This window comes from Garra rufa, chromosome 4, assembly GCF_049309525.1.
Source record: "Garra rufa chromosome 4, GarRuf1.0, whole genome shotgun sequence".
NCBI classification, from domain to species: Eukaryota; Metazoa; Chordata; class Actinopteri; order Cypriniformes; family Cyprinidae; genus Garra; species Garra rufa.
Genome location: NC_133364.1, coordinates 23,087,209 through 23,103,562, shown reverse-complemented (window position 1 = coordinate 23,103,562; position 16,354 = coordinate 23,087,209). Strand labels below are relative to the sequence as shown.

Genomic DNA, 16,354 nt, shown 5'->3' with positions numbered 1-16,354 from the left:
CAAAGGAGGAATGGTGGAAGAGAACTGCAGGATTGTGAAAGCGTCCTGATTTTTCAGCTACAGAGAGTCTACAGAGGCTACCAGAGGAAGTGAGATGGGAGGGGGCTTCAAGTGTCTTCTCCCCTTGAAGTGAAGTGCTGCTATAGTTAGATCCAAACGCTTCACGTGATGGCTTGGGAGATAATCACTCATGGGCTTGCACACACACACACACACACACACACACACACACACACACACACACACACGCACACGCACACACACACGCACACACACACACGGGGAGGTTGTGCTCTGCTGTGGTGGTTTGAAGTCACAGTTCCTTTTAAAGTATGTAAAAAGCCCAGTGTCCTTTTTCTGAACTGCAAGCAAGGGGCATGCGTTTGGTTTCTCTTGCAGTGGTTGATATAGAGTTAATTGTAGTTGTGAAGTGGTTATAAATGACGTAGCCTTCTCATTTTGTCCTTTTGTTACCTTCTCGTGGCTTTATTTGGTTAATTGGACGTGCTAGTAATCAATTAACCTTTCCATAAATGTCTGATTGAGATAAACAAATGATCAACACATTTATATTTTATTATGAAGGTATTTGTTTCGTATAAAAATTATACATAATTATGTGTAGTAATGATAATAGCATATAATTAATTGTAATTTTATAATTAAGTGCATAGTATTTTTGTGTATTGTGTTTTTTTATTCATTTTTTTTTTTTTACAAATGTTGTATACATTTTTTATTATAACATTCCAATTATAAAATGCAAAATGTTTTAATACATTATTTATATATGTATAAGGCTTACTATTGCTATTATTACATTAAAAATACACTGATGTATAATAATAATACATTATTATAATAAATATTAAATATAGTTTGTATATTTATTTATTTCTGGGTTCAGTCCTTTACTGACATAAAAGCCATGTAATAATAATAATAATAATAATATTATATTATTAAAATAGACACATTTTGTGTATATTGTGTGTTTTTTTTTTATGACACCCAATTATAAAATGTTAAACGCTTTATACATTATAAGAGTTAAATGTGTTATGTTAAAAATATACAAGGATGTAGAATAATAATAATAATAATAATAATTATTATTATTATTATAGTGCGCTATTAAAATATAAATGTATTTATTTATTTATAATTTAAATTAGGTTTGGTGCTTTACTGCCATAAAAGCAGTTTCTTTTTTCATGTATTTTAATAACTTCAATTGTAAATTATTATTACTTTCCTTTTATATTGGGTTGAAATATGAGCCATACACTTGACTGGTTACATGTATTATTACATATAAAAATACATAATTACATGTTGTTGTTGTTGTAATAATAATAATAATTATGGTAGTCTTAAAATCTAAAATAAATAATAAATAGGTTATTTATTCATTTATTTCTGATTTTTGCTTTACTGACATAAGCAATTTATTTTTATGTTTTTAAATAACCTTAATGGTAAAATATATAGCTTTTTTTTTTAGATATGGTTGAAAATGAACTTTACACACACAATTATGTGCAATAATACTAATAGTACATTATTAAAATAGGGTAATGTTTTAATTTTGTGATTGTGTTTTTTTTTTTTTTTTTTTTTTTTTTAGAAATATATTTTTAATTAAGACACTCCAATTATAAAATGTTTTATACATTATTAATATATGTGTGTATTAGAGTAACATGTATTATTACATATTAAAAGCACAATATTTTATTAAAAGCTGAAATAAATCAGTAATTATTTATTTCTGATTTAATTAGGGTTTGGTGATTTACTGACATGAAAGCAATTTCATTTTCTATTTATTTAAATAACCTTATTGATTAAATATTATATTTGTTTTTTTGTTTTTGTTGAAATATTGGCCATACTGGTTTTGTGAGATTCACCCAATATACTGTGTTTTACTATTTGGCAGTCATTGCTTGACAGCGATAAAGGGTCTTCCTCCTCGTTTTAGCCTATTATGGAGAGACATGATCAGCTGGTCCATATAGACTTTTACCCCATGTTCAGGGGTCCGTAATCATGTGTTCAGAGTTTGACCATAAACGGCCATGAGAATCGCGCCGGTTAAGCCGAACTGAAGAGCTCGAAAACACAGCCGCCACAGTTCCAAAAGAAGTCGGACCCCCTCCGGCCCTCAGCTGTAAGACTTTCTTTTCATCTCCCCCTCAGCAGAGTCCGTCTCCAGGGGCTGCTGGAACAACCCTGGTGCGTTTTAAATGAATTCCCGTCTTTTATTTATTTATGTTAGTTACAAAGGGCCAACGTGACCAAACTCTTGTCTTTTTTTTTTTTTTTCGTTTCGAGACCCATTTCCATGGAGACAAGCAGGGCTTCACCTCCGCATGCACATCAGTCGTATGTTTCAGATCTGCGGATTTGCATTTCTCTCCCAGTGTAGACGGAGCTCTCGCTGTGTTGTTTTAGGATTAGGCTGGCGCATAAGATGGACACCGTATTGTTTCAGCTCTAATCTAAGCCATATTTAACCTTTATTGTGCCTTTATAAAGTTAATCTATAGATAACGCGCTGTAATCAGCGATGTTTGTCTTGTCCAAATTGAATGGGGTGCTTGAGGAAATGTGGGGGTCATGCCCTGTCTTCTCTTTCTCAGTGTCTGAGAGGGTTTTCTCGTCTAGCAGATCGATCTGTTTTGAATTTTATAAATTTATCCTAAATATATTCTTCATACATTTTTCTTGTTTCTTGTGTAACTAAACAGCGTTGCAACAGTTATTGTTTTATTTTATTCATTTATTCTGTTTAAGTGTTTCTGTTGAGCTAAAAAAGTGTTCTTTCTTTTGATCTAAAGAAGTTCACTTCCAGAACAACAATTTACAGTTAATGTACTCATTCCCTTGTCGTCCAAGATGTTCATGACTTTCTTTCTTCTACTGTTTTTTGAGGAAAACATTTCAGGATTTTTTTCCATATAGTGGACTTCAATGGTGCCTTGATTTTTAACTTCCAAAATGCAATTCAAATGTGGCTTCAAACGATCCCAAATGTCGTTGTAAATTATCCCAGCCAAGGAAGAAGGGTCTTTTTAGTTTTTACAATTCATATGCGTTTTAACCTCAAAGCTTGTCTTGTCTTGCTCTGCCTGAACTCTGTTTTTTCCGGTTCAAGGCAGTTAGGGTATGTAGAAAAACTTAGGTTAAGGGTGTTTGATCTTCTTTGCATGTTCACTTTGCAAACACTGGGTTGGTACTTCTGTAGTGATGTAGGATGATTTTGAAATGATTTTTGAAGTCGAGGGAAAAAATAAGATGGGAGTTTTCTACATACTCTTAACTGAGTTTAGACAGAGCAAGACAAAACAAGCGTTTGAGATTAAAAAGTATATAAATTGTAATTTTGTAAAAAGACTCTAAGATAAGACTCTTTTTTTTTTTTTTTCTCCTTGGCTGGGATCATTTACAACCACATTTGAGATCATTTGAAGCTGCATTTAAACTGCATTTTGGCAGTTCAAACTTGGGGGCACCATAGAAGTCCACTATATGGGAAAAAAATCCTGAAATGTTTTCCTCAAGAAACAATTTCTTTACAACTGAAGAAAGTAAGACATGAACATCTTGGATGACAAGGGGGTGAGCACATTATCTGTAAATTTAGTTTTGGAAGTGAACTTCTATAATTGTATCAGTGTCACCAAATAGAATTGCAAAAATAATCATATTTATTCTCATTTTTCAGAAATGTTTTCTAAGAACTTTCATCGTCCTCTGTTGGTCCTGCCTTGAACTTTATCTGCGTCAGGCTTGTCATGATGCTCAAACAAACAGAACGATGTTTTGATAGCGTCACGGTGTTTAAACTCTTCTGGGAAATCATCCTACTAATGGTTTACTTTTAGCTGTCTCTGCATATTACACACTTCACTTTTAACTTACTGACATCAGATGTGGTTGGTCTTGTTGAAGTTGGCGGTCTGTGTAAAATCAGGTTTCATTAGGGTGCTATACTGAAGCATCACTTCCTGTTTTGGGCCCTTTTTGTAATGTGGCACTTGAGCAGCCAGTCTCACAATCACACGTCTTGCTGATTTTCCCATCCCAGCATATGTGATATAGAGGTTAAACTCTTCGTGCCCATTACTTGATTGGTTGAAAACTTTCTAATGTGCTTGCCTTGTTTATGAATCCATGTGAGGGGTGCCTTATGGGAAGTGAGTGCATAGTGTCTCTACTCTTAACGATGGGAAGTTCCCTTATGTCCTGGGTCAGATTTGTTAACTGCATTTTTTGAAAAACAGCATGGCTTTTGTAGACCTTTCGACTAGATTACATTGTCCACATTATTGCCCACGTCCACTTTTAATATTATAGTCATTATGCAAAGAAGAGGAAGCACTCTGTTCAGCAAACTAGGGCTAGGCAGTACATGGGATGTCCAGGCTTTATTTTTTTTTTTTGTTGACAGTGTAATAATTGACTAGTATGGTGAATAAAAAACCCAAAAAACTTTTATATATATATATATATATATATATATATATATATATATAATTTTTTTTTTTTTTAAGATGTCTCACCGTTTTCAAAATGTTATTTCTCCAAAATCCTTTATGAATATCATTACTAACTATCCATATGGTTGAAACGTTTTAATCCAAGTCTTCTGAATAGACATTCAGAATTCAGATTGTTCAATATGATGAATGATATTGATGAACAGATTTATTTTTATAAACATTGATCAGTGACTTAAACCGAGCACATCAAATATGATAAATGGCAGCTCAACCAAACTTGGTTGATGCACAAGAACATTTGAGCTTTTATGAGCGGTTCAGTTTGTTTTTGCACATCAAGCAAGTATAGTTGACCTTCTCTACCAAATTTCCTGAGCTTGTCTTTGTGTGTTGATCGTTGTTATTTGATTAAAATTTGGACATTTATCATGTTCACTCAATGATTAATTGCTTAAACGATTTTAGGGCCAGATTTACTAGCAACTTGCACCAGCGCAAACCGCTTTTTGATGTTAAAATAGTACTGTCAGGATTTACTAATGATGCACAGTGAAGAATTAGCACTAAAACTGTTTATTTTGACAGCAAATTTTGATTTACTCATAGTCTTTTGACTAAAATGCCATTTAGTTTTAGTCATATTTTAGTCATCTGAATTGTCTTAAATATCAGATCTTAGTCGACTAAGTCTACAGTAGATTTAGAAAAACGGACCAAATTGAGCTCAAATGTACGTATCTAACCTCCAAACCACACAGCAGATTCGCTCTGAATGAATCTCTTCCCAAATCATCCCTCCCTAACATTTTCATCTCATTTTTATTTGTTGACAAATGTAATTTGCCCTGTTTAGTAAATCTGGCTCTTAGTATGCTGGTTAATATTACTATTGATGTATGTAAATGGTTTAATCCATTTCTTCCTTGTGTTCTTTTAGCGAATAACATTTTGTAATTGTGACATTGTTTAAAACATTTTAACTAAATGAAACATTGCGAATCGACTTTGCAGCAATGGCTCTTTGGTTGAATGATGGCTTCTCAGATTGAGAAATAAAGCAATTACTCTTTTCAAGTATTTTAGAGCAAACACTTAAATATTGAGAAATCAAACACTGTCAAAATGCTCCAAATATTGACTTTTGTTTTGAGCTCTATTGCCCAGCTCAGATTTTTTTTTACAATAACCTTTGCTGAGTGAAAATAAGAGGATAAATATGTCTGCTTTGATTAGTTTTGTAAGCCTGCAACTTTGTTGATTTACGTCCAGAATCAAACATCTGCAGTCGTTCAAAAATGAAAGTGTGTCCCCTCTTGGCTTTCTTTACTGTGGTCTCAAATATATTCAATCAAGCTTTGAAAGTCCACTAAAGGTAGGCATTTTGTACACTGATCCGGCCTCTAATTAAACTCCTACTCAGCAGTATATAAATTCTCTATTGGCAGCCGAGACGGTTTTCACTTAACTGCGGATTGAATTCTGCATGCACAGGTCTGTCTGTGAGAAGCGAGATGCGGTATCGTCAAAACAGAGCTACTCATATCTATCATCGTGGCATCGGCTGTAAGAGTCAAACCGAGACTGGGCTTGTGCACGTCTGAAACCCTCTATTTTTAGCAGTGCATCACAAACGAGATCCTACACAGCATGGTGCTGACATTTTTGGTTACAAGGCAGATCAGCAGCTGTTTGGATGTATTTGTGGTGCTTTTGTGTATTGAAGTTCACCACTTGTTCCTTAAGAGCAGCTTAAGTGGTCTATTGTTGACATTTTAGACAGGAATCCTTTTGGGTTCAATTGAACCTCACTCATCTCGGTATTTCTGCAGATTTCTTGTTTGCTATTGCCAACATGGCTGCCAGCTGAGGAATTCAGCTTGTGACCAAAGGTGTTGAGAGTCTGAGACGAGGATCATTATTACTGTACAGTTTGTCTTAAAGTTTGGTGTTATTAGCAAAAATTTCAAGCATTATTTTGCAAATTAAAATGGTGCTGTGAATAGTGTAGCAATGTATAATATATGCTGCACTGCGCACGTAGAAGTCACATTCAAACCAAAGCTTTCTGTTGGTCAATCTGGTCCTAATCAGTGCTTCTCTCCAGCTTTGAATGGAGATGTGGCAACTTGTTTGCTATTAAGTCTGTACTTGTCTGTGGTCTGTACGTGCCTGTCCTCGACCATCAGTGATGTGGGATTTGGATGTAATCCTTGCTATTATTACCAACATTAATAGTCAGATTAGCTCCCAAATGTCTCTTGAATGTGTAGCCGCACCATCAAATAAAAAACAGACCTCACGTCTGTCTGGATCAATTTGACGCCCACATACCAAATCTTCATTACACACAGATAGCTACATGTACATGCTCAGAATGGAATTTACAATGACACTTTTTTCCTACGCTACACACAAGTGCTCAGAGACTCCAACATGGCGCTTAGAAGCACTTTACGGAATTAGTTTAGAGTCCTTTTTCTCTTTGGAGAGTAATTTTGCTTGTCTTGTAGCTCAAAGTCCAGCTCTACATTCCCTGATGCGGTCACGGCCTCTCACACCTGTCAGGCCTGAACAATTACAGCCATTAAGGGATTGCCATTGTTGGGCTGTGGGAACTGCTGGGTTAGGCTTATAATAAACATGGTGTGTTTTGAGGGCAGAGAGAATGCTTGCTTGCCTTTAAGGGGACAGGGTTAGACACGTGTTATCCCGAGGCCGAGCGAATTACTTGAGGCTTTGGGCCATATTTGGGTGCAGCTAAAAAATTCTATAGATTAAATACGTTTTATATCTTTTTTTTTTTAAAAGATAATTACCTATAATGGCAGTTTAAATACAGTGATGTATAGTTCTTTTATGTTTGTTTTTAATGAAATCGTTTAAAAAGTCAAATTAGTTTTGAATGGTTTGCATTTGTCTTACTGGATTGGTCAGAGCAGTTCTGGATAAAAACACGTGACTCTGAGGTGGTTGTTTTTAATTAATCATTTAAAAAGACTTCCAAATTAGTAGGGATGGGTATTGACACATTTCACATTTCAAATCGATTTCTGTTCACAAGCTTACGTTTTGATTCCGATTTAGATTATTTTTGATATGTATCAGGTACAGTACATTGCAAATTTTTCTAAAAAAGAAAATAAATCTTACAACTGATGCTGTAAAATATACATGAGGGTCAGTTGGGACTACTGATTTGTGTAAATACACATAAATTAAATATTTGTAATAGTAGTTAGAATTACGTTATATTTCTACTTCAAATTTTTTTTTGAAATATAAACATTTAAATAGTGGCTGTTATAAAAACTTTTTACACATTTGTAGTGTGTGTGTGTGTGTGTGTGTGTGTGTGTGTTTTTTTTGTAATGTGTGTCTCTTCTACTCACCAAGCCTGCATTTATTTCATCCAAAGTACAGCAAAACAGTACAATTTAGAAATATTTTTACTATGTAAAAAAAAAACCTGTTTTCTATTTCAATATATTTTAAAATAAAATGTATTCCTGTGATTTCAAACCTGAATTTTTAGCATCTTTACTCCAGTCACATGATCCTTCAGAAATCATTCTAATATTCTGATTTGTTGCTAAAAAAAAATTATTATTATTATTATTATTATTATTATAGTGAAAACAGCTGAGTAGAACGTTTTCAGTTTTCTTTGATGAATAAAGTTTAGAAGAACTGCATTTATCTTAAATAGAAATCTTTTGTTACATTTATAAATGTCTTTATCATCACTTGATCAGTTTAAAGCATCCTTGCTAAATAAAAATCATTTCTAACTAACTAAAGAGTTTATAGTCACTGAATGTTTTTCTGAGGTAAATGTGACTTTGCGTGACATTGTTTACAAGCTCTTTCTGTCTTTTCATGGTTTTCTCAAAGGAATGTCTGTTAATTTTCACACGTCTCATCAATTTTGCTAATTTAAAGCTGCTATTCTGGCTTGTTTCACAGTGAAAGTGAATCTGGAGAGGAGTGATTGTCTCGCTGCAAAAAGAGATGTCATTTTTGTGGTTAATATTTTTGATTTAAGATTGACAGTACAAAATCAAGTAAAAATTGTGTATAGGTAAACATTTATGATAAACACTTTAAGGTTCTATTAAGAATAGAGTTGCAAGTTTTGTTCACGGTGCAATCTGTCTACAATTACAGCCACGTTCGACCTGTAAAAGGTGTTCAGAATCCTTTAAGCTAGCTGTTTGGACAGTCCTGGTTTCCTCTACCTCTAGTTTGACAAGGTCCTGATAAGAGCAAAGAGGCCCACACGTTTGTACTGCGGTACTGTAAACAGCCCAAATTTGGGCAAGGATTTCAACCAGATAGTCGTGTGCCCTGAACGTGAGGCTGGCTTCTGTGTTTCCCCCTTTGTCTATGGTATTGTCATGGCAACCAGCCGTAAGACCAGGATTTTACGGGCAGCCGTTCAAGAGGGGAGCACATGGAGAACCAAGGTTGGACGCTAGTCAAGGTTGTGGAGTTTAGCCTGTGAAGTTTTAGAGTCTGACAACGGGCACAGAAAGTCCCACTCAAAATATAAGATAATTAGACCATTAACGTGATCGGCATGACCAAAAAACGGCCTGAAATTAGCATTTTTCAGTCAGTATAGCTTTATTTATTTTCAACAAGGTCAACTAGGCTGCATTTATTTGCTCCAAAAATACAGTTAAAACAGTGATATTGTAGAATATTGTCCCTTTTGATCAATTTAATGTGTCCTTTCAAAATAAAAGCATTATTTTTAAATCTTACTGACCTCAAATGTTTGAACTATAGTGTGTATGTATATATCGTCACTGTAGTGACAACGCTAGTCTATATCAAGCTCTTTTGTCTCATCGAGTGGTGACATGCTTTAATTACAGACCTCCATATTTCCCTCAAGGGATTTTGGTTACCTGATGATATAATGTGTCTTTGTTTAGAGGAATAGGTTCCCACCGAAGATTAATGTTTTGCCCTGCAGGGTTTATGAAACGGTTTTGTTAAGACTCCTTAATCCAGACCTTAGGTAACTAAAATGCTATACGTTGCATGAAAGGGTCAATGATTTGAAGAGGTTTACTTTAAGAGATGCTGAAAGGCTAATACTCTTGCTTAGATGTTAACTCGTTTTTTTTATCTTTTCCAGGCCTGCATAGACGATAATGTGGACATGGTGACCTTTCTGGTGGAGCACGGAGCCTGCATCAACCAGCCCGACAATGAAGGCTGGATTCCCCTTCACGCTGCCGCTTCCTGCGGATACCTCGACATCGCTGAGTAAGTCCCACTTCCCCACCACAGAAAACATAAGTGTTTCTTCATTTTCAGCCAGTTTTAGATGGCTTGTTATTAAAAGCTAGTGTTTTCAAAATTATTTTTTTCTGGTTTAACAATGTTTAAAATATTTAATGCAGTAAACGCAGAGGCGGGGCTAGGGTTGTCCACCCCACTCACAACTGCTGCTTCTGTCTTTTTTTTCTTGACAAGAAGTGTTTTTATTTATTCGTAGAATGTCTTTACGACCATATAAAATGGGGGGCTTTTCAGACACACACTCCGACTTTACTTCAGCGCCAGGTGCTAGTCAAACGAGCACGGAAAAACTACAGGTGATGAGGCAGCTTCAGTAGAACAACAGTGAACTGTGGTCAGATGAGATGCTGTCAGCCATATGTCAGTTAAAATTAGTTTACCTGTTCTGTCAGCCGCTATACTGTGAGCATCATGCATGTCAGATCTGTGTCACGTTTAGCAGCGGCAGCTCTTAAAGTAGTAGTAGCCAAATAACCTAATAACCCATCTACTGTGTCTGTTAATCAAATAATAAACGAAAAAAGAGTAAATCAATAACTTTTGTAGCTTTAATGAGTCATATATATTTAATTTAGCATTTAGTGTTTTGATAACTTGATTCAGTTTTTGTATATTACCTACTGGCTGAAGGGCATGGGTGCATAATGGGTTTATGTGAAGATTGTTTTAAGTTCACTTAAATTAGAAGTTATTTTTTTAAATGCTAATAAATGTTCAAATTGATCGCTCTCATTTCTACTGTAATGTTGAATGGCTATAGTCAGTGATTAAATATTAGGAGAAATAACAATTTCCTAGAGACATTAGTAATATTGGCATCAGTGATACTCACCTTCAGTTATAAAAAATATTTAACAAATATTTCTCTTTGTGGTTTCTACATAAATTTGAAGATTAAATGTAAATTATTGCAAGTATATTTAAAAGCTTTAATGTTAGTCAGGATTAATTGCAATGAATCATTATTAATTTCAGAAAAAAATGTGTGATTAATTAGACATTTGTGTTAATTGATTGAACAACTTTGTCGTATTATCACATTAAAACCATCATGTATTTTTACTACTTTTCAAAAGCACTTGATGCATGTTTATTTTTTAACCTTTGTTCCAGACCTTGACTTTAAATATTAAAAAATTAAAACAATAAAATATGAAGTATAACTATAATTTTCAAATTATGCAAAATGTGTAATATCGATGAATTGTCTATATTAGAATTGTGTAAATAACACCAAGTTGTCCTGTTATGCATATATACACTACTGTTCAAATGATTAAAAAAATGTGTAAAAAATAACATATTAATACTTTTGATTAGCAAGTATGCATTTCATTGATCAAAAGTGACAGTAAAGACGTGTGTAAAATGCATTGTGGTTTTCACAAACATATTAAGCAGCAAAGCTGTTTTCTACACTGATAGTAATAAGGAATATTTCTTTACCATTAAATTATATTAGAATGATTTGGTAACATTTTATTTTAAGGTGTCCTTGTTACACATCACATGTAATTACTATCATAATAACAATTAATTATGCATAATTACATGCAAGTAACCCTAAATCAAATCTTAATCCTAACCTTAACCGTTTAGTAAGTATATGTAGTTAATTAATATTACTCAATACTTAAATCTATAATTACACTGTAACAAGGACACCTTAAAATAAAGTGATGATTTCTGAACTATCATGTGACACTAAAGTCTACAATAATGGCTGCTGAGAATCAGATTTGCCAGATTTTTTAAATATGCCAATTTTAATATTATTTCACAGTATCGCAGCCTTGGATGGCAGAAGAGATTTTCTTTCAAAAACATTAATAAAAAATCTAACTGACCCCAAACCTTGTGTATATACACTATTGGACAATGTTATTAGAAAAATCGATTAAACTAGTGACAGCACAACAGGTGAATTTTAAAATTTCAGCCAAAGGCTGTATTAGAAAATATTTGAAGGCTTAGTTGTACTTCTAGTTTTCTCTTTCCTTCACTGTTGATAGGGTATTTTGCCAGCTATGTGTAACCTGGTTAAGAGGTCAGCCAGGTTTCAAGCCCCAAGTGACCTCTGTTCTCACGCTTCACCATAGTGCTGGATTAGCACCTATCCTGTGCTGAAATCATAGCTGTAGTGCATATGATTTAACACTCTTGACACTTAGCTTGCAGGGAATCAAGTTCCATTCATTAATGACTCATTCTTCCTCTACTAAGAATTGATAAACATATCCTCTTCTATGAATTGATGATAAATTTGGCTGCTTAAAGCTCTCTTTCATAACCTGCCTACCTATATACACAGCAGCCTTCTAAGGCAGTGTCCTGACCGTCATGGAACCTTAAAAGTGATGGATTTGGAACACTTTATCTCGACAGCAACTCCGTGGGCCACACAAATAACAGCGCGCACGAGAGAATTGACTTTGAATTGATATTGACGTTAGCATATGCACAGTGTTCTAACAATCATGATATTTTCTCAGCGTTGATTGAATTTTGATTTATAATCAATAGTCAGTGTTTCTTCCACATCCTCCATTTTGAATGTGTTTTTTTTTTCCCACGCTTAGCTTGTTGCTTGTTTTGCAATGTGACTTATTATGTCATGTCAATTATGATACCTGTTGTCATGGGCAGTTCTTAAAGGAGTAGTCCACTTTCAGAACAAAAATTTACAGATGATGTGCTCACCCCCTTGTCATCCAAGATGTTCATGTCTTTCTTTCTTCAGTCTTAAAGAAATTGTGTTTTTTGAGGCAAACATTTCAGGATTTCTCTCCATATAATGGACTGGGCCCCCGAGTTTGAACTTCTAAAATGCTATTTAAATGCAGCTTCAAAGTAGTCTAAATAATCCCAGCCGAGGAAAAAGGGTCTTATCTTGTGAAACGATCGGTTATTTTCTTAAAACATTTACAGCTTATATGCTTTTTAATTTCAAATGCTCGTCTTGCTGAGCTAGACAAGATGAGCCTTTTGAGGTAAAAAAGTATATAAATTTTTTTTTTTTTTTTTTTTAAGAAAACAACCCATTGTTTTGCTAGATAAGACCCTTCTTTCCTCGTCTGTGATTGTTTAGAGACCTTTGAAGCAGCATTTTGGAAGTTCAAACTCTGGGGCACCATAGAAGTCCATTATATGGAGAAAAATCCTGAATTGTTTTACTCAAGGGGGTGAGTACATTATCTGTAAATTTTTGTTCTGAAAGTGAACTACTCCTTTAATGGAGAAGTTCACTTCCAGAATGAAAATTTCCTGATAATTTACTCGCCCCGTGTCTTTTATGCGTTAGTCGGAAAGTTTTTTTTTTTTTTTTTTTTTTTTATATATAAGTGAAAACTTTCCAGAACTGTTCTCCATATAATGGACTTCAGTGATGGCCAGCGATTTGAGAGTCCAAATTACAGTTTCAGTGCAGCTTCAAAGGGCCCTACATGATCCCAGCAGAGGAATAAAGGTCTTATCTAGTGAAATCGTCATTTTCTTACAAAAAAAAAAAGGAAGAAAGTATATACTTTTTAACCATGAATCTTGTTGGAGAGGTCATGTACGGTTAGTTCTATGTGTACCTGTGTACTTTGGTTCAAAAAGTTAGGGGTAGGCGAAAAACTAATTTTCTTTAAAGTCTTCCAACATCGTTGTTTTGCCTTTTTTTGTAAAGGGCATTTGACTTTCTTTGCACGTTGGCTTTGTAAACACTGGGTCGATGTTCCGGCTACATCACGCATGAGGAGGTTGAGGTTGAGGTAGTGCAAAACAAGCATTTGTGGTTAAAAAGTATATAAATTTGTGCATAACTGGTGGCTGTTGCGTTCTCAAACATGCGATAAACTCACAGCTCATTCACTGTGAACTGAGCCGTTCTGAGGTGCGAAAAACACCGGCTTACGAGCTGATTGCCTAAATGAAGCGTTCGCTTCGAAATGTGCAGCGAAAACAGACTTGATGAAGGGATTGGGATTAAGCAATATTGTGCTTTTGGTTTTAGTTTGTTTGACCGATACTGTGCCAAAGCAAAATGGTGCAAAATACAACTTTAAAGACCCTTTATGTTAGAATAAGAAGTTTAAATATATTTTTAAAACTACTTTTTTGGACCAGAAGACCTTTCGTTTCATATCGTCATGTGACCACGATGATTTTTATTTTTATTTTTTTTAGAAAATGACTGATCGTTTTGCTAAATAAGACCTTTATTCCTTGGCTGAGATTGTGTAGAGCCCTTTGAAGCTGCATTGAAACTGCAATTTGGACCTTCAACCAGTTGGCCACCATAGAAGTCCACATGGAGAAAATTCCTGAAATTTTAACCTCAAAAACCTTAATTTCTTAACTGAAGAAAGAAAACCATTAACATCTTGGATGACTTGGGGGTGAGAAAATTCTCAGGAAATGTTCATTCTGAAAGTGAACTTCTCATTTAATATAAGTTCAGACTTTGTTGCTTTGTTGTCAGTGTCGCTCTTCTATATGCAGTGGGCGTTTTTAATATTGCATTTCATGTTTGAGCTATATTGGAGGCTTGAGATCTGTATAGGGAACGCAGCACTCTGGAGAAAATATCAGCTGACTTTTAAATAGGGCAAACAGTAAAACGGAACAAGCTTGCTTTTGTCCTGAATATTGCGAGTACTCTGACCTGTTTTGTGTCTGTTGATAGGACTAACATTTCCAGAACCTGAAATAGAAATTGTGTACAAAATGGTAAAACGGAGCAACGAAAGCCTAAATGACACAATTATACAAATTAGTCACAAATATACAAATGCAACCTGACAGACCACATGTAAATGAACACTTTCCAAATTTTCTTCTTGAAAACCATCTTGAAATGGCTTCTTTTCTCTTCTAGGCCTAAGGTGCGGTCACAATCGTGAAATTTCACAGGCAAAAAAGGACCTTTGTCTATTAGTAGTCAGTGTAGCACAGCTCACACTGAAGTCACGTTCAAACCAAGCAGCTTTTTGTTGGTCACTGCAGCAAATCTGCCTGACCAATTTAAATCCATTGTAAAATCTGTGAGGGAATTTCCTGTCATCATGTGTGCCCACGAAAATGCACAGAACTATGATAAACGTGTCCACACCTTAAGATGTATAAGATAAGGATGGGTCAGGGTGAGGAGATGAGCTGAATAGGCATTCAATAACCGACTAGTCAGTTGTGAACATTTGTAGTTTCACACCTGTCTAGTACAATTCAGCATGTTTTGAGTATAATGCTGACCGCCCTGCAAGTTTAATTGTGGTTGACAGTGAATGCGTCAGTCTTGCCTCTTAAATAATAAACAGCAAAGCATTGCTGATAGTGATGTAATGATTTCAAAATCTCACGGTATGAAGTTTACGATATAATATTGCGATATTTAAAAAAAAAAGACATTTGAAGACTTGGGGAAATAATTTAGATTTTGTACATTTTAAAGTTAAATTGTTTAATCTAATTCACAAACCAACCCATGTTCTTAACTAAGAAATTGAATTGACTTATTTCTGAACTTTTAAAGGGGACTCAACCCTCTTTTTATTTGTGGTATATTGTCTCAGTCTAAAACACAACAATTGTATATTATTGTTATTCATATAATAGTAAAAGCTGTATATCGTAAAACAGTTGCACTGTAAAATAAATCAAGTTAATATTTCATAGGTATATTATTTTTTGCTTTACACTACAGTAGGGAAATTATAATACTACTTTCCTCATTTCTACACTTGAAAGAGATATTTTGAATTTGGACCACAGTAACGTTACCCATTAAAACTAGTTGTCAGCAATTCGTACTTCACTTTTAAGCTTTTATTTTGACTGAAACTGCAGTAGAGCTTTGAACTTCAGCTTCAGTGAAAACAGGCTTACGAAAATGCGTCTCGATACAAATCTAGTGAAATGCTGTAATCATCTGCGGTGAAAACAAAGCATAACTGGTGGTGGGTTCCCGAACGTGTGCTAATAACGAGTTTACTGCATTCACTATGAACTGAGCCGTTCTGAGGTGCGAAAAACACTATTTTCATGGCAGATGATTACAGTGTTTCACTAGAATCAGCTCATGATCCAAAGCATAACTGGTGGCTGTTGCATTCTTAAACATGCGCTAAACTCACAGCACATACACTAAACTAGTTCACTGCATTTACTGTGAACTAAGCCGTTCTGAGGTGTGAAAAACACCGGATCACGAGCTGGTCGTCTAAACGAAGTGCACGCTTCGCTTTGAAACGCGCAGCGAAAACAGACTTGATGAAGGGATTTAAGCCATATTGTGCTTTCGGTTTTAGTTAATTTGACAGATACTGTGCCAAAACATAATGGCCCAAAACACAACTTTAAAGACGTTTTATGTTAGAATAAGAAGTTGAAATATATTTAAAAAGTACACTTTTGGACCATATCGTCATGTGACCACGATGATATCAAGCAAGTTTTGCTGTTGCAATACCACGATATTGATAATACCGTTACATCTCTAATTGCTGATGATCAGTTTCAAGTGGGATTCAAAGTTGTTGAAGAACAATAAACTT

General features: G+C 34.7%; 1 protein-coding gene across 1 annotated transcript in view; it reads left to right on the top strand.

The window, feature by feature from the left end:
- The window catches only part of ppp1r12a (protein phosphatase 1, regulatory subunit 12A), a 94,388-nt gene that overhangs the window by 28,183 nt on the left and 49,851 nt on the right, over nucleotides 1-16,354 (top strand). Inside the window, exon 2 of the mRNA XM_073837797.1 lies at nucleotides 9,652-9,782. Coding sequence (XP_073693898.1) covers nucleotides 9,652-9,782 — 131 coding nt within the window. The remainder of the gene's footprint in view (nucleotides 1-9,651; nucleotides 9,783-16,354) is intronic.